This window comes from Brachyistius frenatus, unplaced genomic scaffold, assembly GCF_029030835.1.
Source record: "Brachyistius frenatus isolate BFR_SWC_R1_liver_20210118 unplaced genomic scaffold, ASM2903083v1 Contig_61, whole genome shotgun sequence".
Taxonomy (NCBI): Eukaryota; Metazoa; Chordata; class Actinopteri; family Embiotocidae; genus Brachyistius; species Brachyistius frenatus.
In genome coordinates, this window is record NW_027210660.1 from 1,609,217 (window position 1) to 1,637,051 (window position 27,835).

Genomic DNA, 27,835 nt, shown 5'->3' on the forward strand with positions numbered 1-27,835 from the left:
TCAACGAGACACACGAGGAGCACTGCGGTGAGGATGAAGGGATGTCTCGTGTTAACAGGCTGAGGAACATTTCAGCAGTATTATTAGTATGTGAGGACACGCTTTAGGTTTCTGTTCTCATCACAATGATTCGGCCGCTTTGTCAGTTTCACACAGTGAACAGGGTACATCAGCTGACATGAGTCACAGCACAACAGCAAAAACAAAACATGGATGGGGGAGTCGCTCATTTTGGGTTTTTTTTATTTGGAAAAATGTTCAGTCCAAATTGAGTATTGGCCTCAGTTGGTCCCACAAGGCCTGGTCTTCGTCAAGGTTGCAAGACCTTTGAATTTTCTGCACTACTGATTTTACAATAAAGCAGATGGTTCACCATGAATGACGACATGTATTTCATAAGATATACGCTTCAGCTCAGACACGATTCTGTGTTAAAGAAAAAGGGACTAGCTGTACCGACCATCGCCGTTTCCCAGGTGACAATCTTCGTCACACTTTAGAAGCAACAATGCTCTCATAGTGAAGAGATGCAATTTCACATAAATGCAGACACAAATATTTAGACTTGGAATAGAGTTTAAAGCTGTTAAGTCTGAGAAAAAAAACTAAAATGATGTCCAGATTAGAGCTGCAACGGTTTAGTTAATCCTGAAGCCTTTAAACCATTTATCAATTACTACAATTCTGTAGTTGCAGCTTCACCTATGTCTCGATTTGCTCTTTCCTCCTTTAAGCATACATGAAATGTCACTGGGTGTTGCACTGATTCACCAAAGCAAGATGTTTGAAAATTGAGAAGGAAAATGTCTTTTCTTGACCTTGGAAACTGGTAAAAATCAAAGAAGAATTGATTACTGCGGAGGACCTCCCGGTGTCACGTGGTAGAAAAAGATGAACTGACACTGGATTGATACACTGAGCGCAGAGACTATAAAGTGTGCCAGATCTCAGCTTCCTTACCATGATGTAAAGCATGAGAAGTGCAAAATAATGTATGAACAGCTGAAGTAGCTGTATGCGATATAGTCTACATCTTGATAACGTATCATAGAATGTTTTTAGTTTTGAGGCTAAATTCGTGAAGCTGCTGATCTTTAAACTGACCTTTAAATGAAAGCAAAACAATATTACTCATGGTTTCTCACGTTTAATGAATTTGTATGCAGATTTTTACACAAATATTCTGAAAGACTCCATAAACTTTGGCTACTTCAAATAGTTTTGTGATGCATTCAGTCTCATCATCTGTGTCTTCAGTGGATGGTTTGTTTGGATTTAGAAATTTTCTAAAATGCAGTTGAAAGCTCTTAACGACATTATTGGACATTTGGAAAAAACATTTTCCATAAAAAAAATTAAAAAAAAACCTCTCACTTTTGTTAGCTCTGATAGACATTTTTGAACCATTATGTGACATTTGAGATTAAAAAGATAATTGAATGATTGAGAAAATAATCTTGGATGCAGCTTTTCTCCACGTTTCAACATGTAATATGACATGTGAAGACTACTGAATATATTCAATATTTTTCTGTGTCAGCAAATCCTGTGAAAAGACAAAAATAAAAAATGCATTCATATTTTCCAAATAATTTCCTGAAACTGGCCCCTAGTTGATGTCATTCAAACAGGGGTAGATAGTGTATTTTGGGGGGGATTATTTTCATCTGGAGATTAATACATTAAAACTGGTGCAGTATTTATGGCAGCAGGGTGATGTCTGCAGGACTTACTAAAAGTAAATGTACAGTAAGTGGCCAAGTGCATTATAATGAAGGAATGTTGTTGGTTTTGGTCTTTTCACGGGGTTTGTTAGCACTGAAAATATGGAACATCACCATACTTCCATTTTGTAATACACAGTGTATATATCTCGTCCTCCTGGGATTTGGGAAACACATAATGCCACTGCTATTCAGTTTCAGCCTCCACATTTCACAGCATCAACTCTCTGTCACCGGACCATCTGTCTAAAAGCCCGAGAGGCTCCTGTGTCAGTCACTTAGAGTATCATCTGTCAGCCTCCCCTCAGCAGAGTCCCAGCCACACTCCACTCGAGCCCACGGAAGTTCGTGGATGCAACCTGCTTAATGACGAAGCGTAACATGACTGACAAAAATGAAAAAAAAAAAAAAAAGAAATATGAGTAGAAAAATGCACATATTTCCACTGCTGTGTTGATTGACATCCGGGTAGCTCGTCTGCTTTTACATTTACGATATAGTGTGTTATCTCCAGATCTGCTGATATGCTGTTCATGAATGAGAGCAAGCACTGAAGATCTTTTTTTTTCTTAAACACAGCATTGTTCCTCCTCTCGCCTGATACAGACTTAACATCTCTCACACACATTTACCCTCATGATGATCGAGACAAGAAGGACACTTAAGGAAGATATGGTTTTAAAATGAGAGAAATGGGTGACAAACGCCGTCATTATTCTTTCTTCTCATCAAAGTGCTTTTTGTTGTCAAGTTAAAACTGTACAGTATTCACATACACATCGTTTGGACCTACAGTAGCATGCTAAAAATTCACAGTTAAGTCTGAAAATATTGAAGATTTCTAATCATGGGTCTCTTTTTTTTCAAAGCTGTGTGATGAGTGCGTATGATCTTGAGGATGATGACCAACAAAAAGGGGCATCACATGTCACGTGGCATCACAGTGGCAGTTTAGGTCTGAATGGACAATGCTGGAACAGACTGGCCAGGTAGTTCTGTCCTTTTGGAGACATCTGATGCAAGTGTCATAATGATGTTTGAATTGTTATGGACTTCTTTTTACCACTTGTGTAGTCTATAGACGATAGATCTGAAATAAAGATGATGGCATTATTAGCGGATTATATGGGACTGAATCCAGGTGAGGCGATGTGGGACACGGTCAGCACCCGCTCTGATCCTCCCTGGCCGAGCTTCTCCGCACTCCGCAGGCCGCTGTAAATCCTCTCCTCCACTGACACCATCAGCTTGTCTGTCAAACTGCTCTCTGCCTGCAGGGAAACCTCAGACAGGATCGCTTGACTGCTGTTGTTGTTCCTGTTGACGACCCTTGGATCCATGTGGCTCGTTTTTGCAGTCACAGTGCTCGTAGACTGGCTACTTGTGCTTTCTGTGTCCTTGTCTGAAGAGACTTGGCAGCCGTCAGTCTCGCCAATCGACTCGCCGCAACTAGAGCTGCTTTTTGTTGTGTCTGTTCCTTCGGTTGGTTTGTTGGCCGCACTTTCTGTGGCATCCCCCGCAGCTCCTTCACTTGATGGATCTCCGCTCTCTGATCTCTCTTTGGATGCCTCCTCATAAGCTGCAACCTCACTGGCTTCTTCATCGGCAGCACTCGCGATGCGGGACAGGGTGCTGTGATATCTGGTGTCCAGAGGGTAACCGGCGCTGTCACCCCTCCTGAGTGGAGTAAACCTCTGCCTCTCCAAAGACGGGGAGTACCTTCCCCCAGAGCTTGATCCTGGGTCGCTGTATTGCTTATGTCTTTGCCACTGTTTCCGGAGGTGAACCCTGGATCGGTGCCTGGAGCGTAAGGGAGAGTCCTGCTGGTCAAACCGTGGATCATGACGAAGGAACTCATTGAAAAGAGCATCTGTCTTTTCGTCGATGCTGTAGTCACGGCGGCGGAGTCGAGGCCGGTGGGGACTGGAGGGCTGTGGGATTACTTTAATCAGGGGAGACATCAGCTGTGGTTGTGACTCTGGAGGTTTCTGAGGATGGAGGGTCTTCAGAGGATGATATGGTTCTTGAAGGGTAAGAGACTGGCTGCCAGGGTGAGGTTTCCCCTTTTGTTTCTCATTTGTCGCTGTGCTATCTGCCATCTCGTCCTCCAGCTCCTCCTGAAACAACCTGGCCTCGATGCTTTCGCACACTGAACCTTTTCTTCCAGAGCTGGTGAAAAATAGCCTTCTCTCAGAGGCCGTCCTCCCTCGAGGGGCCCCAGGAGTCCCAAACAGCCGCATCTCCTCCGGGGCCCTGGATGGTGCTTCGATGGAGGCGTAGCCACTGTCCATTTGAAGGAGCTTCCTGTTTCCTCCCTCACCCTCTCCCCCAGCTCCACTTCCCATGTCACTGTCTAAACCTGCCCCTCTGGTCCCTCCATCCAACGCCTCTCCCTCTCCTTCTCCTTCGGGCTCGTCATCCAGCTCTTGGGACAAGCAGCTGTCCAAGCCAGAACGAGCGCCTGCACCGCCGAGGGATGAGACGCTGTCGGCATCACTGCGGATCGACTCCCGATCTGTGCTGCTCTGGTCTGAGGAGGCGTATTGCTCCAGAGAGGCTCGCAAGCTCCAAATATCTCTGTACAGGGAAGGAGGGTTCTCCAAGCTCTCTTGGCGAATCATGAAGGAAAGCGACGAGCCTGAGTCAGTCCTTCGTCTGGCTTCGGCTCCCAGCACCAACTCATCTCCATCATCTACCTCTGCCTCGCTGTTTTTCCCCACATCTGCTGTTTTTGTCTCATTAGTTGTCCTTAACATGCCTTCAAACCTTTCCTGACTGGCAGCCTCTTGTGCCCCAAACAAGTCATCATCATCTGCTGATTCTAGCTCCCCTCCTGCTGCTTCTGTTCTTACAGCTGCTCTGAACATTGTCTCTTTTCCTTCTCCTGTTCCGTTGACTGTGGCCTCCTCCTGCCTCTGGGCGACACGACCATCTGATGGCAAACAGACCTCTTCTCTCATGGCACTGCTGCTGCCACCTACCTCCACCATGGCATCCAGTTTTAGCCTGCACAGATGGAGAGCAGTCACTTAGTCAAAGATTTTAGAAATGACATTGCATAAGTGATGGTGCTCTGGGCAAAGGTGTACCTGCTAAGGAAGACTGAAGATGTGGGTGCCGTTGTGGGATGAAACAGAGACTCTGCAGAGAGGGACTGGAGGCCACTGGTCTGGATGGGAGTATGTGGAAATGATTCAATGGCCTCATCTCGGAGAGGAGAAGAGTCATCTTCGGTGTGATCGGTGGTTTCACTTGCTGCTCTTTGTCTCTGAAAGGGTCTTCTCTTGGGGGATCCTGGTAGAAATTCAAATGAAAAGGTCGCTATTGAGATGTTTCACTTGCATTTTTTTATTTAACGGCCTTTGCAAATCAAGTCTTACTCATTCCTTTATAAGATGTATACAAACCTTTGGCATCCAGACTGGCAGCGCGGTGGCTAGTGTCGAACTTCCACCTCCTGAAGTAAGGCCCGGCCCCCTCCAGACTGGCGTGGCGCCGCAGTTTAGAGAAGAAATGTAGAACGGAAGTCTGGCCTGGAGCTTGAGTCGACTCCCCTCGCTGCCCCCTTTCGCTCTCAGTCTCTCCCCTGTCCCCGATAGCCTCCATCTGACAGAAGAGATGAAGGGAGGAGGAGGATGGAGGAAGGTGATGACACATTAAGGATGAGTTGAGGCAGACAAGTATGAGATGAATCGTGACGGGCAGAGGCAAAGCCCTCGGGACACAGCAGTTTGTCATTTTGTCACTCAGTTGCAGTGATAACTGATGTCACACTGCATCAGTAGGTTTGAGCCTGTTGCAGTTGCTTTTCACAGCTTTGTTTGATACGAGTAGATCTATCAGTGCAAATGCATTTCTGGCTAAATGGTGTGTATGCAGGCTTAATAAGGCTCCAATTTCACAGAAAAAAAAAACTATTATTAGTTGGTTTTGAGAAAATATGTTCATTTAATGTAAAGAAAATGTTTTTAAGCAGAAACCAAATCATGTTAAAAAATGTCCACTATGATTATAAACTATAAGTATAAATTGTATTTTTATTAGTGTTATGATATAAATTATGTCTGAGAACAAAAAAATAACCCTCGATAAAACCACCTCTCATCCCATGTTGAGGAAGTGATGAAACGATACTAAAGTCTGTGGTCATGCTATTTTGAGCTGAACACTCAGATGCTCAGGATTCATCATCTTTGAACCATTTGGGTAAAAAAAATTACAAATGGGACTCCTTTCTGTAGATATCTCAACTGACTGACTGACATTGCCATCCATTATTGTTATTTCTGACACACAAAGTGGAAACAAGGTCAGACTCACTGTCTGGGACCGTGTGTGCTGTGATTTCATGGCTGAAGAAGACTGCCTGGGTGCCTGGTCAAGGATGATGGAGTGGTGGGGGTCTCCCGGCAGACCCCCGCTGAGGCTCTGTCCCATCCAGTCAGGGACACTCCTCTCAGTGGGCTTGAAAGAAAAATGAATGCAGGTTACTCAGTCTGCTACAGTGATTTGTAACATGAGTTTCATGCTGTCAGGTCACCTGGTAAATGCTGAGGGGGAGTTTGGGAGCTGCAGTCTCACTGATATTGATGTTGCTGCCCTCCGTTGAGTCACACTCCATGATGGTGAGTATCTTGAGGTCACACGGGGCTGGAGGCAGGTGAAGATGAGTCAGCCGGGCCTTTTTCAGATGGTGGAAGTCTCCTTCAGTCAGCGTGTACCTGAGAAGGACAAGGAATCATCTAATTCCATCAAACACCTTTATCTAAAATATAAGTATATAGTATATAAGTATTCACCTTCTCTCAGTAGCACTGTACCTCCGTCCTTTGTCCTGAGTCGTCTTCTCCTGTTCATAAAGTGCAGATTCATTGAAGGACACTCTGCGGCCAGTCGACCCAGTGGAGACAAATCGTTCTGACTCTCCATCGTGACAGCTAGATGCTGAAAGAGCATCTGATTCATCCAGACGAATGGTAAGTTCTGAGTGACAAAGACGACAAAGACACACCAAGGGTGGACCAGAATGTATTTGTATATATGGGAATTTAGAAAACTACACAGCTCTGACCTTGTGTGGGCAGAGAATCCTCAGCATATGTGGTGTTTGTCTTCTCAGGGTCATCACTCGCTCTGAATGAGGGAAATTAGTTTTACTCTTCACGTTCTTTCACAGAAGCAAAAATGTCTCGTCTCATCGCACCTTTCCATTTCATAACAAACACAGCTTCAATCCAGAGTTGGTGTAATCCCATTCGCCCCTGTGCTCCCTGTGTATTTCAGGCAAACCCACCCTACCCGCCCAAAGTGTGTCACCCAGCAGGTAGCACCCACCTGGAGTAGCGTCGTCCCCCCATGCAGCAGCGGTGACAGAAGAGAAGCAGCAGGGAGAGCAGGACCAGTGTCCCCCCGGCAAAAACACTCAGCAACACCAACAGCAGCACATAGTTCTCCACCTGGCCGGCCGACACAGGCACATCCTGGTGTGTAACAAGAGGTTTAGAGCCCAGATAGTAGTACATTCACTCAAGTACTGTGCTTGAGTACAATTTCAAGTACTTGTACTTCCTTGGTTATTTGCATTTATGCTTCATACTTCACTACATTTCAGAAGGAAATTGGTATCAGTGAAAATGACTTCCAGCTAAAACACTGAAATGCTCCTTCTATATAATAATAATCCGAACTTTAAACATTTACACCACAGTTTTTCCTATTTATAACTAGGTGAGTTGAATATCACGCTTTAATGAGCTGCAAATATTGATAAAAACATTTTTTTCCAATTTAAATTTTATTTTATATAGCCCAATTAATACACATGGGGATCAAATAGTTTCAAGGCTAACACTGATTTGATTTGAAAGAGGAAAACCAGCCAACGATTGATCTGTAAATAATAAATAAGTACATATATAAAGATTTTTCGGTGCTAATAATCTCTCTTAAAAGTGTTTTATTTTTATGATCTGTTTATTTGTCAATCTCAGTCTGAAAACATAAAAGGAAATATCTTGTGCCATAAAGTCAGTGATGTCCATTTAAATTATGTTTAAATGTGATCTCAAGGTCATTTTACTGAACTCTTAGTTCACAGTGTTTTTTTGTTTCCATCAGGAAAGATGTTTTACCAAATTACTGATTGTCATCCTGTTAACTGGATGGGACAATTCCTCAGTTTATTTCTTATTCTTCCAACTGCTCTCTTTTCCTCCAGGTATTTATTTTAAAAAAGGGACAATGACATGAGTGGTGTCAACCAACCACATAACAAACCAAAACTGCTCTTTGGAGTAAATATCCATTTTTCCCACCTCAACAAGCCATAAAACCACAACATCCACACTCAAACACTGATCAACATGACATAAAGCAGATCCATATAGAATTAAAAAAAATAAAACATAAAAAACAATTGTTAACAATTTAAAAATCAGATCTTAAATTTTTAAATAGTTATAATCAGCCTTCAAACCCATATCGCTCTCTGAACTCTGTTGTTTGTATTGCACAACATTAATTTAATTTCAATAGCTTGTGTTCAAATTGCATTGCTGGAGCTTACAACTCGTTCATTTATTGGAACGATATGGCAGAAGCGCACATAATATATCTCAACTGTCATGTTTTGTTGCTGTGAACACAGTGGCTGCAGTTTGTCCTGCTGGGACAGTAATTCTTGTCTCTTTGAGCTACGCAGCGATGAAGAATCTCTTTGTAGCGTTAGGCTGTCAGCTAAGCGCCGAAATATTTAATAAGTGGAATTAACACTGAAAGACTCTCTTAAGTCCCTCCCTCCTCGTAGTGATTCTTATCCCGATGCACACTCATATACATCCTGCCCGCTCGCTAACACACTCCCAGAGACAACTGCTCTCTTCTGATTAATACTCCCAGTCCTGGCTGAGTGAGCCTGGGGATGCTAATCGAAACGTCAGCGAGACCCTTAATTCAATTTCCCAGCTCCTCTCAATGAGGGGGAAATGAGGCCTCCGCAGGCTAAAAATGGAAATCGGAGGGGGAGGAGGAGGAGGAGGATGCCGACGCACATGAGCAATCCCCACACAAGACTTTCCTGGCTCCTCTTCCGATGTCAGTTTCAAAAGAAAGAGAAAGTCATTTTTCACCATCACAAGAGGAATATTCAACTATTGCGACATCTATTGTTATGTAATATATGAAAATGTGAAAGGTTGTCATGGAGCATGGCATTTAAGGAAACTGTGAAGTGGACAATCTCCTCTCACAGCATCCTCCGACTTTTGGATATTGATGACCCTGATGGTATCAGCAGCCAGATCATTATAGCAAAGACCCAAAGACCATTTTAAGTTTTTTTTATCTGACCTGCAGTGCAAACCCCAAATATAACCTGCCATTACACAAAGAGAAGCAGCAACCAGAGAATTAAAGCTGCAATAATCGATGGACTCTTGTAGGTGTATTATATAGCAGGGTGTGAGTGAGAAAGAGCAAAAACAGCTGATTTTACAGTGACTCTGCTTTCACTGTAATTGGTAAAGGTTCCTCTGTAAGGCCGCCGATATATAAGCATCAATCAGTCTGTGTCAGCTTCAATCACAAGCTCAATCTAACAGCAGCAAGTCACTACATGAAGGGGAGAGTGTTGCTGAACAGAGGAAGCTGCCACTCTCTGCTTATAAAACCAGAAAAGGCGGACAATTAGTGTGTTCAAGCAGATGCAAACACACTCCCCCCCCCCCCCCCCCCCCTTTTCAATCAACCTGAAACCTGCTTCAGGCCAGAACATGTTAAACTAACTTTTCTGTCACACATAAACAATATATTTTTATGTTCAATGAAAGAAGTTGTTGAAGCCTTTGGATAAAAATTATGTTTGAAGTTGTGTGTCTGTGTAAGACTAGCAGCTTAATCACAGCACGGCATTACACACCTTAATACACTCGTTACATGTGTGTGTGTTTACATGCTGCACACACACACATACCATTTGTCAGGGCGTCTGTAACTTAATGAAATCTGCTGTTTTTACAAGCTGAGCCGAACAGGAAGAACAACGCAATCAATCCGCTACAGCAGCGGAGCCTCTCGCCACTCTTCTGGTCATGTTTCTAACATAGTCAGTGGAGGCAAACAACAGTCAATTCTCCTTCCACACAGACAGCTTTAACTGTCCGATAATCGCCACCAGCTCAGATATCCCCCCCCCCCTCCCACCGTCCTCCAGAGACAACATGGCACACAAATCTAGCAGCACACTCAGTCCTGTTTCGGAGTCAAATCCTCTTTGGCTACAGATCAGTATGTCCTCCACCACTGCCCCAACTGGGATATAATACCTATTACTGGAACACTGTGGTGTTAACCCAACACGCCTCCCTCGTTTTTTTGTTTTTTTTTGCCTATTCCCACTTTGGATGAAGTCCAGTTTGAGCCATAGAGTAGAGATTTTTCAAGCAGCCAGACTACAGACAGTAGCTCATGTGAAGGTGTGGACAGTATGTGTGGATGGTGTTGACAGAGACGGTTGGTGCAGCAGTACTCACAGTGGAGTTCTCAGTCAGGCTTGTCAGAACAGGCAGATCATTGCTCATGGTCCAGGTCAGTGTGAGTGAACCCTGCAGAAGATGAAGAAGAGTGAAGAACGTCAGACGGAGCTGCCGCTTCTTTCCAGACAAATAATACAAATAAAACTTCTATCATAGTATGCAGAAAAATCTAAGTGCAGGAGATTTAATGAAAATGATCTTCAGTCATGTTCTCATGGTCAGCTATTCTAATAAAGACCAAGTCCTCCAAATTAGTGTTAAAAAACATATCACTGAGCCACACTTTTGTACTGGGTGATATGTTCCTGCATTAGACTAAACATGGGCACTGTAGTTTCTGTTGAATCCCACATACACAACCCTGTATTTACTGTAAATACTCATCAAATCACCAAATGTTTGTTAATCCACAGCTGAAAATAGTCACCAACCAATACACTGTTTAAAACTACTGCTGTTTATCTGCTGTCTAATTCACGTGATGATGTGTGAAAGTGTGTCATCACAGTGTCACCTTTACCAGAGGTAGATTGTTAGTGGTCAGACTTTGTCATGTCAAACAAAAGAAAACTTGGAAATGAAACTGGAAAGTGGAGGTGTTTTCTCAAATTATTGTGGTGATAATTGTTCCCCATCACCTGCAAAGAATTTTGGGATGGATAATTGGCAAAGTGTAGAAGGACCTTACAGTCCTGCTTTATTGGACTGTTTTATGACATTATGTCAAAGCTTTCACATGTGCTCACAGCCATTAACACACACATTAACTATCTGTCCACCTTAACTGCTGTCTGTATTACGGGTGGGGGGGAAACTTCAAATCCACACAGTATTGTAATATTTTGCATTTTACCTTGACTTAAGTAATGTGAATACTTTGTATATATATATATGTATTGTGGGACCTTCAGTGATTCCTACCACTAGTGTGTATGTGATGTGTGTCTGTCTGTGAAATTGTGTAACCAGTTTTATGTCTGTCAGGTAATGTTGTTTTTCTTATATAATTACAAATCAATTACTCATGGCGGGCCTTTAATGTATGAAAAGAATCCACAAAGTGAGATAAGGAAGAAACCGAAAATATGATTAGACACTTTGATTATTATTATTATTATTATAACATGAAAAATATGAAAATGTACACAATATGTCTAAAATTCTGACTTCAATGTTCAATGCTGCAGAAACTGATATCCTGACTTCTAGTCGTGAACATGTAGTTTAACAAATGCCTGGTGATCCTCCATATCTTTCTAATCTCAACCCAGTTTGTACTGCAGGTTTTCTGTTACATTTCTGACCTTTTCAAGTCCAACCAAAGATAACGCTGATAATACATCACTGGATTAATTAGCCCGATTTAAATAAACTCCCCCCCGTAGGCACAGAAAGCATTACACAACTGCCTGAACAGTAATGACGAGTCAGCTGAGCTACTGGTGTAAAATTGGTGTAATGCGCCTTTAACATACCAAAAATGCAAACCTAATTGTTTTCTGGATCGATTGCTTTGCATGAAACTCCACCGTGTCAAAAGAGCTATTGACAGTAACCCTTCTAGTTAATCCTCAGCTCCACCTCTGAAACATCTGCTCTCTTGTAAAACACCCATTTCTGCAGCAATGTGTGAGAGAAAGGCAGAAGAGCTGACAGTACTGAGTATTTAGACAGAGTGCAGCTTGTGTAACATCAGTCCATGACTGCATTCCTCACACATGCCGGTAACACTGCTGCATATTCTCTCACCATGTGAGAGTCATATTTTATGTAATATCTCGTACACACTAACAGCTCAAGGTAACTATGATGTGAACAAAGCTCAGAGGAGCAAGAGGAGGCCACATAGACGCAGAGAAATACACACACACACACACACACACACACACACACACACACACACACACACACACACACACACACACACACACGCTCTTAGACCCTGCATCCCCAAACTGAGCATTTTATTAATTAAACTTTTTTGAGATTACATATTTTAACTGCACTTTTATAATATTTCAGCCTATCGTCAGTCTTTTCTGTCATCGGGACAGATGTGGTGAAAACATCTGTCTGGATGTCTGATTGAATAACAAACAGCCCAAAGAGCTTAAATCTAAAGTCCATTGCAAATTAAATGAGGTGGTCTTTTACATCTAAGGGCAGTCCGACATCTTCCTTTTCTGGATTATTACCGCCGCACAAAGTCACAACTGGGACAGAAACCGAAAGACCTCAAAGGCCAAAGACCTCTTTTAAACTAATTTCACAAATTAATTAACCGGTTAAGAATCATGTTACCTGTGAATTCCACGTATAAATGTCCATTAATCAATTTATTGAGCTGCTTGTATTTTTTCTATTTGGGCAGACAGTGAATCTCCACTTCAACACAATATGGTACTCAAACTAATTTACTTGCTCCATCCATGTTACATCCATGAACATGTAATTATTACTGCCAGTCCTCCAAACCAAACCTCGCAGGGATTTGCATGATGCATATCTGACATGGAAGATATACTATAATATGTTGATATGGTCAGTCAGTCATCAAACTCATGCTGTGCCAAACAGTGTTCAAACCCACTTTTGAATTTATTTTAGGCTTGTTAAGATTCCAAAGTTTCCAAACACAGCAAATTTATCAGAGCTAGGATGAAATGTGATTAGAAAATGAGCAAGACATCTAGAATATAAATGTTAATATTGTATGTTATTATTATTATTATTATTGTCATTATTTGTAGGCTATTGGTAGTAGTGCTAGTAATAGTATAAGTAGTAGTATTTGGGTCATGCAATAGTAGGCAGTGATTATTAATAAGGCAAATGATCAGTTAATCAGCCTGACTTCTCAGCCTTGTCATCATTTTGTCAGTAAATACTGAAAGTACAGGTAAAACTCAAAACACAGGACCAAAACACTGGTCCTGACTGGTGGAAGAATATAATCCAAAATGTGTGTGCCCGTGTTAGTTTCCAGGATCTAATGACATGTCACATTTTCACATCATATCACAGACATCAGACAGACAGGCATCAACACAGTCCGTGCCACTGTAATGATGCTGTTACCTTTATAAATGACATCAGCAGCTCAATATATAGAAGAAGGGAGGAGAACGGGAGGGACATCAGTGCAATCAAGCTTACATGTGACTGGATGATGATGTGCTCCAGATGTGCTGTACCTTACGGTCTATACAGGCGGTGTTGAAGGAGCTTCCCTCAGCTCTGTGCAGACTGACTACAGTGATGCGCTGCAGCCGGCGGCGCTCAGCAGCAGCAGCAGCATCCTCAGCATCAGCAACAGCAGCATCTTCCCCTCTCCTCCGAAAACCCGCGGATCAGGGCTGTCCCATATCTCTGCGTCGTCTTCTCTCAGCCTGCGGGGGGAATAAATCGCGATTAGTCACACTGGAGCCTTCATGCGCCGGACACGGGGGCTCCGCTGAGGTCCCTGAGTCTCAAACGTCTCTCTATAAATCAAATGCTGCGATATAGAGTCGGCTATGTTACCTATCTCAAATCTTACATAATAAAATAGTACCACATTACATCGTGAGCACGCCTGTAGGTCCATGTTAACTGGTCAGGTGAAGTGGTCCCGGTGTGAGGGGGACGGGGATCAGACTCACCCGGCTGTAGATTCCGTTTGAAGAGGTCCACAGGCAGCCTGCCCCGTCTGCATACTTTAATTTGGGCTTCAAAAAAAGACTGTATTTATGAATGAAACCACACGCGATTAGACACACCCACCGCCCTCTCCCGACGCACCACGTGACATCACTGATGATGATGATGATGGTGGTGGTGGTGATGGTGGTGATGATGTGAGATGGAGGAGTGAAAACCCGACCTCATTCACAGAAGACGCTCATGAATGGCAGCTGGTGAAGTAGTGATTGATTAGTTATCAGAGTGTTATTGGTATAGATACAGACATTCTAATCAATATTTTAATATTTTGAATTTGCTGTGTTTGAGTCTATGAGTAAAATGCGCGGAGACAGCTTCTGGAAACGTTTTTGTAATCTGACGTTTCACCACCTGGTGGCAGCGTTGCACTGTTGTTTCATATTTAAATGTAAGATGGAAGTTCTGCATGAAGGTTTTGTTTTCAAAGCCAGCTACAGTCTAGACCTTCAGTGATCAATGATAACACTCAGAGAGGACCCTTAGGAAAATAAATATATCTATAAATCGTTTAATTTGACTCTTAGTTAATAGAATATATCTAAATATCTATTGAGAAAAACTCCTGTAGATCCGGATCGTATTTGTTTTTATGCTGCTCAGGAACATTTCTCAACCCTGTTTGTCTACGAAAGTCAAAGCTCTGAACCATTGTTTCCCTTATTGAAGTGTATCTGTTATTAGCACATTATTATATAAAATGAATTAATTGTCTGATTGCTGCACTTTGGATGCAGGTCTAGCTAATGATTTGAGTTAAGTGATTTAACTCACAACAACTGCTGCTAAATGCACTAAATATGGCCAAGATAGTCCACCTTTTTAACAATTTGTTTATAATTTTGATCCAATTAAATAATTTAATTGTTTTGCTTGCATATTTTCTACCATTTTGACACCCAGTGTCTAATCCCAAAACATTGTTTTCATTTCTAACCTCTGTATTGTGGCTTCCTGTGTGATGTAGAAATGTGTTGCACAAACAGAGATTGCCTCACCACCAGAGTGGCAGGAGATCAAATCTGCGGCTGTATGATAACAGAAAGCAGGTGGACGGTTGGACATCTGAAGAACTAGTTTTCTGTTTCTGCGCAAAAAAACTTCCTCCAAAAACTTTTGAAAAATTGGTTCAAAGCTGGAACAGATTGAGTAACAGAAATGGCAGCACATGACCAGAGATTTTATTCAACTGAGGGAATCAGTTCAAAGCAACTACAATGACCTGAATGTGTTTATTCACTGGAGTCAACTGACATGATAAAGCATACTGCACTGATACTTTGCCATTTCTGTGTAAATTATTATGTCGTTTCATGTATTCTCAAGCAATATATCTTATATTCCAGCCTAATTTTGGAACATTTTAAGATCTCCAGTCCATTTTCCGCTTGCAAATGAGGCCCTAAATCCTCAAAAAGTCAGAGACTTTTGGGACTTGTTTATATACTTTAGAGGAAAATAATGCAGCCACTGTGAGCACAGTTTCTGAGAAAAGCACAAATAAAGTTTGCCTATAAATATATGCAAACATTTAATAGGGATATTATGGGTGTTGTACATTTAGAGTGAAGTTATTGCCCCTGAATACAAAACTTATCTTGATATTAAAATAGATGTCAATACTCTTTGAAAGCACTTCCCTGATTGGAATGGCGTTCAAAATATTGTCGCACTCAGGGACATTTGAGTCTTTTTAGATTTTCTCCACTAACTATGTTTTTATCAGTGGCTACAGTGTAACACCAAGGATACAATCTTGAATGTATTGATCAGATGGATCAGATTTAACTTCCTAATTTTGTGCATCACATTGATTGACCTGTAAAAACATTTGGAGTCAAATACTTTTTATCAGGTCGAGTAAATGTCTTTGCATGGCATGTGTGTTGTGTTGTCTTTGTAACTGTGTGTTTTTACTAACAATAATGAATTATCTCTCTTCAACAGTAACACAGGACTTCCACAGGGCTCCGTCCTCGGCACACTTCTCCCAAATCGTGCAGCATGGTTTTCAGATGTATGCTGATGATGTTGTTATATCATCATAGAGCTAACTGGTCGGTTTCCATCCAGCTGTCACAGCACGGACACTCAACATCAAGAAAAACTGTTCACTTGCTTTACTTTCAAAGCTCAGCCCTCATCAGAAGTTAAATTTAATTGTCCATGAATTAAGAACTAAGCGGGTTTTAGAAGGAAAACTTTCTGACATCCTGCTAGCATTGGCCACCTTGAACTACTGGCCAAAGAGAAAATAAATCGAGCAACTGTGCATTTTATAATGTGTTGATACAACCTAAGGTCTTTAAGAGGAATAATTTCTTCTTTCAGCTTTCAAGTCTTCAGAAATGATAAGCATCCAATTCATTATTTATTATTATTATTTAGGAACTAAATATGTGACATGTGATCATTTTTAGAGTTTTTATTTTCAAAGTTCCTCCATAAATGCCTATAACCAGGTTCATTGGGTGCTCAGTGGCCTGGCTCAGGAACTCTGGATGCATCTATGGTGAATTGTACAGAGCCTTTTCATAAATCCTTTGGACAGGTGGTATCCTCTGCTATATACATGGCTGAGCTAAAGATAATAATTCAGATTTTCATCCAATAACGGATACAAAGTAATGCAGTTAAAATGAAGCACATTCATGTCCTAGATCATCTCTGCTTCTGTATTTCACACTATGTAACAGCAGTTTAATGTGTTCATTCTATCAATTACATTCTTGTTGAAATATTCAGGAACAAATTCCTCACATATGCTTGTTTTATCTCAAACATTCCAGGAACTGTAAGGTGTAACATACCACAGGATTGAAACATGTGGGAATTGATGCCAGGAGAGGCCGTGCAGGGGTGGGAGGAATGTGAAGGAGAGGATGAGTGCAGTGTGTGTGTGTGTGTGTGTGTGTGTGTGTTGCTGGATGGTTGACGTCAGCGCTGCGTCTGTGCATGCTCTGAAGAGCAGGACATCCTGTGGAATTGTTCTCAGCGAGGCTCGAAGAATGTAAAGTAGCAGCCTCTCCTGTCTCGCCCATCTCAGTGAAATGCTGGAGTGGCAGAAGTGAGAGCAGGAGGCTGAGGACAGACAGGATCTTTATTAAAATATCACCAGGACATTGAGTTCTTTGAAAAGAGAAAAGACCAGTCAGTGTCAACGTGGGAGTCCTTTTGTATTCCAGTGAAGTTCAACAAAGATTAACATGAAATTTTGCTTTTAAACTTAATTTATTGTGCATAGTAATTGACAGTAATTTAAAAAAAATTATTTCATATTTCTGGGGCATTAATCTTTGAAGATGCTAGTACAAAGAGAAAGCAACATAGAGATGAAAATAATTACAGAAACAGCTATGGATGAACACAGAACAGTAAAGGAACCTCTCTCATGCTGAAGAGGTTGTTTTCAAAGAGAAAAGATACAAACACTATGACGGGTATAGGAGAGATGAGAGTGAGGGTTTGAGGTGAGGCAGGTCATATGGGAGTGGAGTGACGCAGGCTATAAAACAGGGGGTGTTGTGACTGCAGCTATTTTTAGCTGCTGTGAGGACACACATATTAGCTGCATTTCTCTGCCCTCCCCGTCTTCCTACGTCACTTTACTCCATGCCCGGTTCTCTCCGCTGTGCATCATGTGACAGGTGCAGCCCGAGATCCGGCTGTGGACCAAAGGTGGGACATGAATACTAAACAGCAGGGAATGAGAAAGACTGCAGAATACAAAGAGGTATAGGAGCTTTCTGAAAGCGTCTCCTGCCACTGGCTGAAAGATGATACAATACAGCATCCATATGTGAGTGTCCATGTAGTGTGTTTCCCTGCCTTCAGCTCATTGCTTGCTGTGACAGGATCAGGCACCTATGTGACCTTTAAAAGAAAAAGAAAAAAACAAGGTTAAGAAAATGAATGAATCAATGCATTTTTTTTAATAAGAATTTAACCCAAGAAACATTTCTTAGAGGAGTTATCATTTTAACCCACACAGGCTTCATGAATTGTACTTGACTTTCCATTACATTCCCAGGGTAACCAAACTGTGTCTTAATATTGTAGCTTTAAAGTGATTTCAAGCAGGAAATTATAATAAAGTTATTGTTTTGTATATTGGGAGTACATTTTACATGTATAGCACATTATTTGTCTCTGATTTTTTTTTAAAGTCTGTACCAAATATAATCCCAATTGAAAATAGAAATAAAGGGAATTAAGATTTTTCAGCTGTAGAGGTAGTTTTTACAGAAGCTGCATGCATTTTAGCTACTCACACACATACAGGTCTCATTTCAATAAAAGCATGCTGTGGCCCAAAGTTTATCCAGAGTTTTAGACTAATTCCCAAAATTGTTATGAAATTAAACCGCATGTTTGATACTCCAGTCCAATACATTCTTGATGACGTTTAGTAGGTTGTCATGCAGGTTTTTATATTCATATATTCATTAAACTCATAGTTTGACACGATAAGTAGGCGATACTGCTTTTAGGCCACAGAGTCAGTCATTTTTTACACATTAAAAGTAAACTCAGATATTATGATTATCATAGGAGGTCAAATATAAACATAAAGTGTTTTATTTATAATTGAGTTTTTCTCTGGTAAACATTAAACATTGGGAATAATCCCCAGACATTTAAAATTTTACAGATTACAATGGAGATTACAATTTTGTTGACATGATGATACGATGACATTCTGTAAAAAATGTGCTGTGCGGATTGCATCATTTATGAATGGTGAGTTAGGCACAAAACAGGGTGGAACCGTGTGGGAGTAAGTACCCGCTGATTGGATAATCAGGTCCCAATGGTCTTGTGGCTCTTGTTGATTGGCTGTGTGTTCCCAGATGGGCGGAGTTTACTCTGACAGGGTTGTGGGGATTTTACGCACAGCGGAGTAGAGCTGCGTCGGTCACAGTCGGAGAGGAGCAGTTGCAGCCTGTACCGTTCATTTATGTTCATTTCCAAGATACTGCACACCGAAGAGGAATGAAAAACAACACCGAAAAGAAAAAAAACACCGCAGCATCTCGCCTCTCTTGATCCCACCGACCAGAATCTGATTTAAAAGCGGACATTTCAGAGTTTGTTTTTCTGAATGGAGCAGCAGCAGCAGCAGCAGCAGCAGCAGCAGCGGGGTCTCTGTAGTTTCTCTTCTTCCCAGTCTGCAGGCTGCGGGGCTGGAGTCTCCTCTGGTCAACCCTCCATGCGTTTATCCATTAACTCGACTACCGGTAGCCCGTTGGAGCTCACCGTCCCCCGGGGAGAGACTGTGGAGGGCCTGAGGACGCGTATCTCCCAAAACCTCAGACTGCACACAGACAGAATCGTCTTATTGCATAAAGACAGGTGCGTTTTAAGTAATACTGCATCCTCTGCACTTCAATTTAATCGGCTGTATTTTTAATGCACCGAGTGATTTAGAATTGATCCTTTTTTTTTTTTTTATTCCACGTGGGTTATATATCAGGCACCTGACTGCAGGGAAGCTGTCGGACCTGGGTGTCACGGATGGCAGCAAACTGACCCTGGTCCCGGTTGTTGAAGCTGGTTTAGTTGTAAGTAAGCCAATGCACATCCTCTAATATTGGCCACACATGTGTATTCAGACTTCTAGAGAGCTGTTTTGTTCTGTTTTTACTGTCACAGTGCTCGACAGCCAAAGCTGAGAGGACTTTGACGGACATGTTGGAAAGTTTAACAGAAGTCCAGGTAAGAATTTTATTTATGTCTTGTGGCATGTAACATAAAAACAGAAATGAGTGTGTGATTCAGGGAAAAGAAAACTTAAAAACATGTATACACATGCAAACATAATTGCATCATGTCATCCGCTAAGGCAGTAAACACGTCATCTGATTACTGACAGTTATACAACAACACCCACACATACAGTTACAGACTTTACTAAAGATGAGGTATAGCGAAAGTGCCAACAATTTTTTTTTTTAAGTTAGCCTGTAATCTTCATCAAATCAAATCTCATTTATGGATCGGCATTCATTAATTATTTCTGTGTGGTACTTTCCTTTTTTTTAATGGCAAAGTACCCCAGTCTTGCCTTTTAAAGTGTTAATACAGGAGAAATACAGGAAATAATACATGGATGATACCCAATACATCCTTGATGACTTTTGTCTTTAATAATACAACATGTTTTTGTTTGGTTGTGCTGTAATTAGATAGACCAGCTGCTTCTCCGTTCCCTCCATGTGGGTTCACCATATCTGAAATCTAAAGGATGTAAAAATGAAATCTGATGTGCTTCTCTCCTGACTGTCCTGCAGATCAATGACTTCCTGTCTGGGCGCTCACCTCTGACCATTAACCTTGGAATTGGTGCCCATGTGATGTATGTGCATCTCCAGCTGTCTGCACAGGATGTGAAGGAGCTGCAGCAGGACCTGGACTCGAGGGCACAGAGCAGTAATGAGATTCACACTGGCCTTCTGACGGCCGGCGGCATGAGCCACCGCAGCTCTGCCTCGGCATGGTCCTCCACCAACACCACAGGATCCTCTACCTCACTTGCCCCTCCAGCCCTGGACTCCCCTGACTCTTTACCCTCTATCCAGTTTAGCAGTCAGAGACCCAGAATTCCCTCAGCAGAACCCACCTCTCTCTCATCCACTGGTGTCCCAGCTGGGAACTGCCATAAGCCTTATTCCCACTCTGTGCTCACATCTCACCGGGGTCTTTCAACCCCGTCTTTGCCCTCTGGTTGTCCACATCCCAGCTCTCCACTCCAAGCAACCGCACCAGTCTATTCAACTTGTCCCACCGGCTCCAGCCCAGGACCCCAGAGCCCAGCGCCAGCCTCAACCTTCATAGAGGTTAGATACATGCACTACTGCAGCAGTCAATACAAAATATCACAATTCATCCTGGTTTCACCACTATTAACATGTAACTAAATTTACATAATCATTTCAAAGAGTTTGAATTATTATCTCATTCTTTTTACCAATATTTATTTTCCCCACAGAGTAATGTTAATGCCTCGTCCACTGCAGAGCTGTCGAAGCAGCCAGGAGCCGTCATAGAAAGTTTTGTGAGCCACTCTCCAGGCGTCTTCTCTGGGACTTTTTCTGGTAAGTCCTCAGCTGTGAAGACAACACAACAATCTAACTGCTGGATCAGTCAGACACCTCACATTTGAATATTAAGAAAAAATAAAACTGCACAGAGATCTGTTCTTTCAGGGTTAATTAACAGGAGCTAAGTTGTGTTTTAATACGATTATCAATAAATTTGTCTATTTTGCGTTTATAAAATAGAAATAGTTGGAAATGATTTTGAAAAATTTTAACATTAATTTCCAGTTGTCCAAATTTGACCATCAGTCCAAAACCGAAACATTTTCAGTATGTAAAGACTTTTTTTAGTAAATCCTAAATGCAGTTTAAATGAAAATGATATGACAAAGATAAATAGCTAATTGTTCATTTGAAAAAGAGAGTTTGGGTCAATGAGCAGTAGGGAGTGTAAGTCTGAAGGAGAGAGGCAGGGGAAAGATAATAAATAGCTTTAGATATTAGAAATAGGATTTTCTGTCTCACTTTGTTCTTGTTCATTTTAATCCACTATTATCCTCCCTTACCTCTTCTTCTCATCCCCCTCTTCCTCCAGGCACACTGGCCCCCTGCAGTCAGAGCGGCATCAGTCATCCTCGACGTGGCATTGCCATCATTCTCCAGATCCTCAATGACCTCCTCAAAGCCGCCTACCACCACCAGGAGGCTCCAACTGCTCTTCCTCTTCATCATTGTCCTGCTTCAAACCTTCAAGTCAGCCCGCTGCTCTCCGCAGATGAGCCCAGCAAAGCAAGAAGTAGACCACCATTGAACCAGAGGACAGAGCACCTCAATAAAGCTCCAGGTCAGTCAGGTCAGTCAACCCACAGTAGACTGAGACCATCATGCAAATAGTTGTACTGTATATACTTCAGAGACAGAAAGTCGGCTTATAGAAGAGTTTAAACAAAGAGTTTTTCAAGCCACTGTCAAATCAAACACGCCCACATTTACTCACAGTTGAAGTCCAGGATTGCTGAATGGCACAGACCAAACTTTCTGAGTTGTGAGGCCCATGTTTAGTCTCACCCCATTGAGGTGAGAGCAAGGACTGGTGTAACTAAATTAACAGGGAGTTTATGCATTAGCCTGCAGTCACTGCAGTGTCAATTTACATTCCTGTTTCCTTCTTGTTATCACGTCTGAAATGTGTTTTCAGTTTTCAGATTTCCTGATAGCTTTGATTGCTTTCTGTGTTGATTTATTTTCAGTATAATTCTATGCATTGGTCATGTTTCCTGTTCTGATTAGACCTGAAAATATTGCTAGATCGAAAGAAGAATTCCTATTTGCTAATCAGTTTCTAATCATTTAATTTGCTGCTTTTCTTTGTCATGCTCCAACAGTAAATTCCATCAGGCTTTGGACTGTTAATTGGACAAAACAAGGCATTTGACAATATCAGCTTGGGCTTTTTTGAATTTCATATTTCTTCTGTGCATGGGAGTTAAACGACTGAAAATTAGAAAGTATAAAATATTGTTTTGCTTTTATCAAAAATGTCCATAGATATATTGCTCGTGGTAAATGTAATAATTCATGACAGGACACTGCATCATGTCTAACATGTCTTGTCTTCTTTCTCTTATAGGTGACGTCACTCACCCGCTGCACTCATCCACAGAGGAAAATCAAACATTGCACTGTAAGCTTGAGCACTTGCAGCTTCTGATGCACCAGAGGCGCCTTCGCAGGCGGACGCGCAGGAGCTCGCACCTCTCACAAACCTCTCGCCCACACCCGCACCGCCACTATCGTCCCTAGTCCTCTGGACAAAAAAAGATCCTCTCACTGTGATGCCACCTTTCTGATGAGCAAGAGCACCTCCCCTGATGACCAGACAGTTCCTGTCATGGAAACTAAAGATGACCTCTGACCTTGTGGTGTAAGTAAAGTTTCTGTAGAGTGCATTCAGTGCCACTAAAGCGGGAGATGCTTTATTAGAATTTTTACACTATGGTCATTTAAAAAAAAAAAAAAAAAAAAAAAAAAAAAAAAAAAAATCTGAGGAGTCTTATTCCAGCAGCGGTCACAGTACTGAGCATGATATGTAACCTGAGTGTGTCTTTCAGTGACAGCTGCCCTCTTTGTTGCAGTATGTAGCATAAGTCACAAAAAGTTGTAATGTATATTTTCATGTTATAAATATTGGTGTTTTGTCAAGGCACTCCTTCTGTCTATTTCTTTATGTATTTCAATGCCTTAACTGTACAAGTCCTGAATGTAAATAGTGTGTTTTGTTCTGTTCAGAGACTGTTCTTTTAAAATGTTTTTCTTATGCCATATTAAAATATAATCACAAGAAGGAAAAAGATATGCAGAAAATAAAGAAAAAGGAAAAATCTTGACATATTCATGAGTCAAGCCTTTTTCAGACATGGAATATATAACATTGTTGCCTTCATCTGTTAAAGTGTTTTTGTCATTCAGACATTGGGTGTCTTACATTTCTCCACAGCCTCACTCAGGTGTGCCGGAGGTTTATGGAGAGAGACACATGCTTGCATGATATTAAGCACCTGAGAGGAGGGTGATGGTTGAAAACAAGGAGGAAGGCTCTCACTTCTCTGCATTATTTTGTGTGATACAGAGAACTGAACCAGTAAATATTTATGATGAGCCTTAATCCCACATTTTGGCTGCCCATGTGGATACAAAAATATTTTACCGATTTGGAAAAGCCTTCCCGTTTGCTTGAGTGTTATTGCTAACCTTATATCTGCTCCTGGGATTATATTGTGAGGGCATGTTAGAGGTGCACATTATACAAATTATTGTTGTATTAAAATGTCTAAGTCAGGGTACCTCATACTTTATGCTTTGTCTATTTTAACTATATTAAGGGTTACATATGTAACCTACCAGTTACAGTTCAGTATTGTTTTACTATTTTTGAGATTTATTTCATGTACAATGTTGCCATTTATCTTATGATATATGACAGTCCTATGATTCTTCTCATTTCGCTCTCAATAACAAAGCAAAAAGCACATTTCCCAAAATGTTAATATGCACCTTTAACTGCATGTAGCAGAGCTGAAACGACGTCTGTCTGGGCTTCAGTTTCATACACGGATGCTTCTCTATACCGCCTCCACATGGCGTTCAAAACACACTTTATTGCTTATAAATACACGCTATGACAAAAAACAAACAAAAAAAACAACAACTGGGAGACGGTCTACGAAGGAGACGACAAAAGAATGCGAAAGAAGCGCACGCAATTCAATTTTAAAGCGCCATACCCTGAAAAGCCCGTGTTGTTGTTACACCACCCCGAACAGCAGGTGGCGGTACGAGCTCTCGGTATTGCCGCCAAACAGCAGCAGCAGAAGAAGAAGAGCGAGCAGCGCATTGAAAAGCGGAGCGCTCGTCACCTCCTCCCTCACTCGACCTGCAGCTCCGCGCGCCAGACATCCGATATCATCAGCCGAGGAAAGAGGTGATTACATTTATCACGGCGTTGTTTTGTTGTTAAACTACACGCGTGTTTCAGTTTGCCGCGCGTGATAAACATGTTTACTGTCGACGTGGCGTTTAAATGGAAAATTAAGACTTTTTTTTTTGTAACGCGATCTTATTACGTTTGAAGGCATTATAAAGGACGAGGCCGCAGCACGCGCTAAAACCGTTATGCATTTTATTTTATTTTTCTTGGATTAAAATTTGAGTTTAAACGCTTTTTTTTTTTTTTTTTTTCTTTTCTTCTTTCTTTTAATCGGACCCGTTATGTCGGACCCGTTATGTAACCAGGCGTGTAGCCGCATTTCGAGCTAACGCTGCTAAGATGGTCAGCGAAACAAAAGTGAAGGAGGTCGGTGCTACAAAATGGCGCCGAGAGAAAAAAAAAGCTGGCTAGCTAATCCGCTAATGAAACCCGCACCACGTTTACGGGCCTCAGGCCTGGCTCGACCTGGACTTTATTATTGGTGGTGCTTCACGTAATTTACCTCCACATTTTTTTTTTTTTTTTTTTTTTTTAAAGGGTTATTTTCAAATGAATGTGTTGCAAAAAAATTAAAAGGAAGCTGCGGCGTAAAATACGTGCGTAATAATGTCCATTTCGCGGAGCTGTTCCGGTGACCTACTTTTTGGCGTTGCCTGAACAGCTGACCGTGTTTGTTCCAGCGTTTTCAGGCGCGATTGGTACCGATTTATGTAAAACGCGTGTTTGCTTTTTAGTGATTTGTGGTGTTTTGTTTTGTAGGTACACCTAAAGATGTCGGACGAGGGTAAATTATTCGTCGGAGGTCTGAGCTTCGAAACCAACGAGGAGTCTCTGGCTGCAGCCTTCGGCAAATACGGCACCATCGAAAAAGGTTAATTCCGCTTCTTGGCTCGTTTTTATTATTATTATTATTAATATATATATATTTTTGGTATGGTCACTATATTAAATTGATTTTTAAAATCGCAATTTGCATTAGCATGTGATTTAAATCCGTGTTTTCCCTCCATTAGTGGATGTGATCAGAGACAAAGAGACGGGGAGATCTCGTGGTTTCGGCTTCGTGAAATACGATAACGCTGAAGATGCGAAAGATGCAATGGACGGCATGAACGGCAAGGTAAATACACTCGTTTGTTCTTTTTTTTTTATTTTTTTATTTATTTTTTTATCTGAATGATTCAACTCATTTTTCTTTTGTCTCATTCTGCATTTATATAAGAAGGCCATTAAATAAATAAATCCAACATTGTTGTTGCAGAATCTTGATGGCCGGACCATTCGGGTGGATGAGGCAGGGAAAGGCGGACGCTCCAGAGGAGGGTTTGGATCAGGACCACGCGGCGGCAGATTTAGCGGGACCCGTGGGAGAGGTGGACGTGGTTACTCCCGAGGTGAGGACTGGCAATCCTCACCTCAACTTCTTTATAACATTTCCAACATTTTACTGGTGGCTTTTCACCTTGTTTACCAGCCATCTCTTCATTTTTGTAGGCGGTGGATACAATGGTGACAGAAGTTATGGTGACAGAAGTTATGGTGACAGAGGCTTCAGTGGTGGAGAAAGGAGCTTCGGTGGTGGCGGCGGTGGCAGCAGTGGATACAGGAGTGGAGGATATTCCTCAGGTGGCTACAGAGAAAATAGGTAAGGAAAATTAAGTCATAGGTGTGAGTGGAGACCCATTTGACAGTGCAAGATTGATGTAATCCAGTGCTATGAATTAAGGACCTCTTCTCTGTTCTGTTAACAGGAGTCAGGGTGGATATGGTGACCGCTCTACATCCTACCGCGATGGGTATGACAGCTATGGTAAGCATGAATGACGAGCGTTTGCAGTGTATGTAGGCTTATGTTGGGGCTGTCTCTTTCAAAATCTAATATAACACTTACTGAAAGTGCATTTAGACACTGATTATAGTGCAATGCTATTATAATGAATACACTCATACTATAACAACCTACTAGTTATTGAGTGTATATTGTTGGTGGCAAGCTGTGATTTTTTTTTTTTTTTCTTTTCTTTTTCTTTTTCTTTCGACACCTCTTCACAAACATCCTCAAACATCGTTTTCAAACCAATTCACAGCCCCAACATGAAAACGTGTCCCACGTATGCCCTTCAGTATGGTACCTGAGCCCAAGTCGATGCCCCTTTGTATACGGTTTCCAAATTTTGCTAGCCCACGCCCCACTCTGATAAAGAGGCTGGCAAACTATGAGACACTTTAGCAAATGCTGAATGTCACCTATTTTGAAGTTTCTCATATCTCAGCTGATGGAGCCCCTTATGCAAAAAGAAAGGGAGGGGGGGTGGTTTAGACTGTCTGGTGGGTTGAGGGGGATTTTGTGAAACTCTAGTGTTGGAACTTTAAGTGTCTTTACCTGTGTGCCCACTTCTTATCCTCAGCTGCACACGAGTAAACATCTCCCTGATTCAAGATCATCACTTGGCTGGCTGTATTTCAAAGATGCGCTCCTCAAGAAAAATGTCCACGTGTTATTGCTGACCTTAGTTTTGTAGTTCTGTTGTAGTAGCTCAGCATCTTTAAAAAGAAAAAATGTAGCCATGAGTTTTGGTCATTCCTTAACAAACCATGTTACAATTTACAGTTCCAGAAATTTTGCCTTGCTTGATTGGGCATCTTATTCCTCAAAGATCGTTAAACTAAAAGGCATCTGTGTAATCTGATTAGTACTGTGAAGTCCCAATTTGGGGACCAGACAATGGCTCTCCACATGGCTTTTCATTGAACAGCCACTACCATCGCTGCAGACTCTGTCCAGCACGTTAAAGTGTTTCCTGATTTGATTCGATTCCTTGTTTAGTTTTTTTATATTGAAATATCCGATGGGGCTTATTTTTGTTTCCTTATTTCCCCTCTCAGTCTTTGCGACTGACCTACCTCCTGCCAGGTTTTAAACTGAGTGAGGAAATGGATCCATTTACTCCGAAACAGACTTTTTGGGGGGATTTTATGCTAAATTCCTTTTACTACTATTAACAAAAAAAAAAGTTAGTTTAGCTGAGGTTCCTGTGTTCAATTTCCCAAAAGAGTGAATTCCTTTCAGACTGGTGAACTACACATCCGAAGTGGCCGGCTGTTCATGAAGTTGCAAATTGCAGCATGCTACAGTCTGTCCAAGGTATCTTCTGTGCTCTGCTCAACATCTGCATTTTAAATGTGCTGTTAAATGGACTAATCTTGTTTAAAGTGATCGAAAAATGTAACTACGTTTCCCCAAAGTAATATCTCACCCGGGAACAGTTTTGTACTTTATGTTCTTTGTATGATCAACATTTTTTTTCTTTGTCAGTTTGGCTTCATGGAGCCTATTAAACAGACTGTGGAAAATAA

At 41.6% G+C, this 27,835-nt stretch overlaps 3 protein-coding genes across 13 annotated transcripts; 2 read left to right on the top strand and 1 right to left on the bottom strand.

The window, feature by feature from the left end:
• Window positions 1–1,131: 1,131 nt before the first annotated feature.
• Window positions 1,132–14,004, bottom strand: LOC138625317 (voltage-dependent calcium channel beta subunit-associated regulatory protein). Of its 8 annotated transcripts, none has more exons than XM_069706162.1 (12): window positions 13,897–14,004; window positions 13,450–13,644; window positions 11,744–11,872; window positions 10,253–10,324; window positions 7,059–7,204; window positions 6,796–6,857; window positions 6,524–6,707; window positions 6,265–6,445; window positions 6,045–6,188; window positions 5,132–5,330; window positions 4,814–5,018; window positions 1,132–4,730 (listed from the first exon to the last, which is right to left on the bottom strand). In XM_069706162.1, the coding sequence occupies exons 4-12, from the start codon at window positions 10,298–10,300 to the stop codon at window positions 2,846–2,848; spliced, it is 3,054 nt and encodes a 1,017-aa protein (XP_069562263.1). In that variant the 5' UTR covers window positions 10,301–10,324; window positions 11,744–11,872; window positions 13,450–13,644; window positions 13,897–14,004; the 3' UTR covers window positions 1,132–2,845. The 8 variants fall into 8 exon arrangements, with proteins under 8 accessions (XP_069562263.1, XP_069562262.1, XP_069562257.1 ...); XM_069706161.1 differs by having other exon boundaries at window positions 11,731–11,872; XM_069706156.1 differs by lacking the exon at window positions 11,744–11,872 and adding an exon at window positions 13,334–13,354.
• Window positions 14,005–18,865: 4,861 nt separating this feature from the next.
• Window positions 18,866–23,193, top strand: LOC138625318 (midnolin-A-like). Of its 2 annotated transcripts, none has more exons than XM_069706163.1 (7): window positions 18,866–19,306; window positions 19,428–19,515; window positions 19,607–19,669; window positions 20,245–20,790; window positions 20,943–21,048; window positions 21,587–21,844; window positions 22,622–23,193. In XM_069706163.1, the coding sequence occupies exons 1-7, from the start codon at window positions 19,056–19,058 to the stop codon at window positions 22,792–22,794; spliced, it is 1,485 nt and encodes a 494-aa protein (XP_069562264.1). In that variant the 5' UTR covers window positions 18,866–19,055; the 3' UTR covers window positions 22,795–23,193. The 2 variants fall into 2 exon arrangements, with proteins under 2 accessions (XP_069562264.1, XP_069562265.1); XM_069706164.1 differs by having other exon boundaries at window positions 21,587–21,835.
• Window positions 23,194–24,370: 1,177 nt separating this feature from the next.
• Window positions 24,371–27,835, top strand: cirbpa (cold inducible RNA binding protein a). 3 transcript variants are annotated; one of them, XM_069706177.1, is made up of 7 exons: window positions 24,371–24,472; window positions 25,238–25,349; window positions 25,492–25,598; window positions 25,740–25,872; window positions 25,973–26,123; window positions 26,230–26,288; window positions 26,887–27,835. In XM_069706177.1, exons 2-7 carry the CDS (start codon window positions 25,250–25,252, stop codon window positions 26,898–26,900), a joined length of 564 nt encoding a protein of 187 aa, XP_069562278.1. In that variant the 5' UTR covers window positions 24,371–24,472; window positions 25,238–25,249; the 3' UTR covers window positions 26,901–27,835. The 3 variants fall into 3 exon arrangements, with proteins under 3 accessions (XP_069562278.1, XP_069562279.1, XP_069562280.1); XM_069706178.1 differs by having other exon boundaries at window positions 27,549–27,835; XM_069706179.1 differs by having other exon boundaries at window positions 24,372–24,472; window positions 25,740–25,851.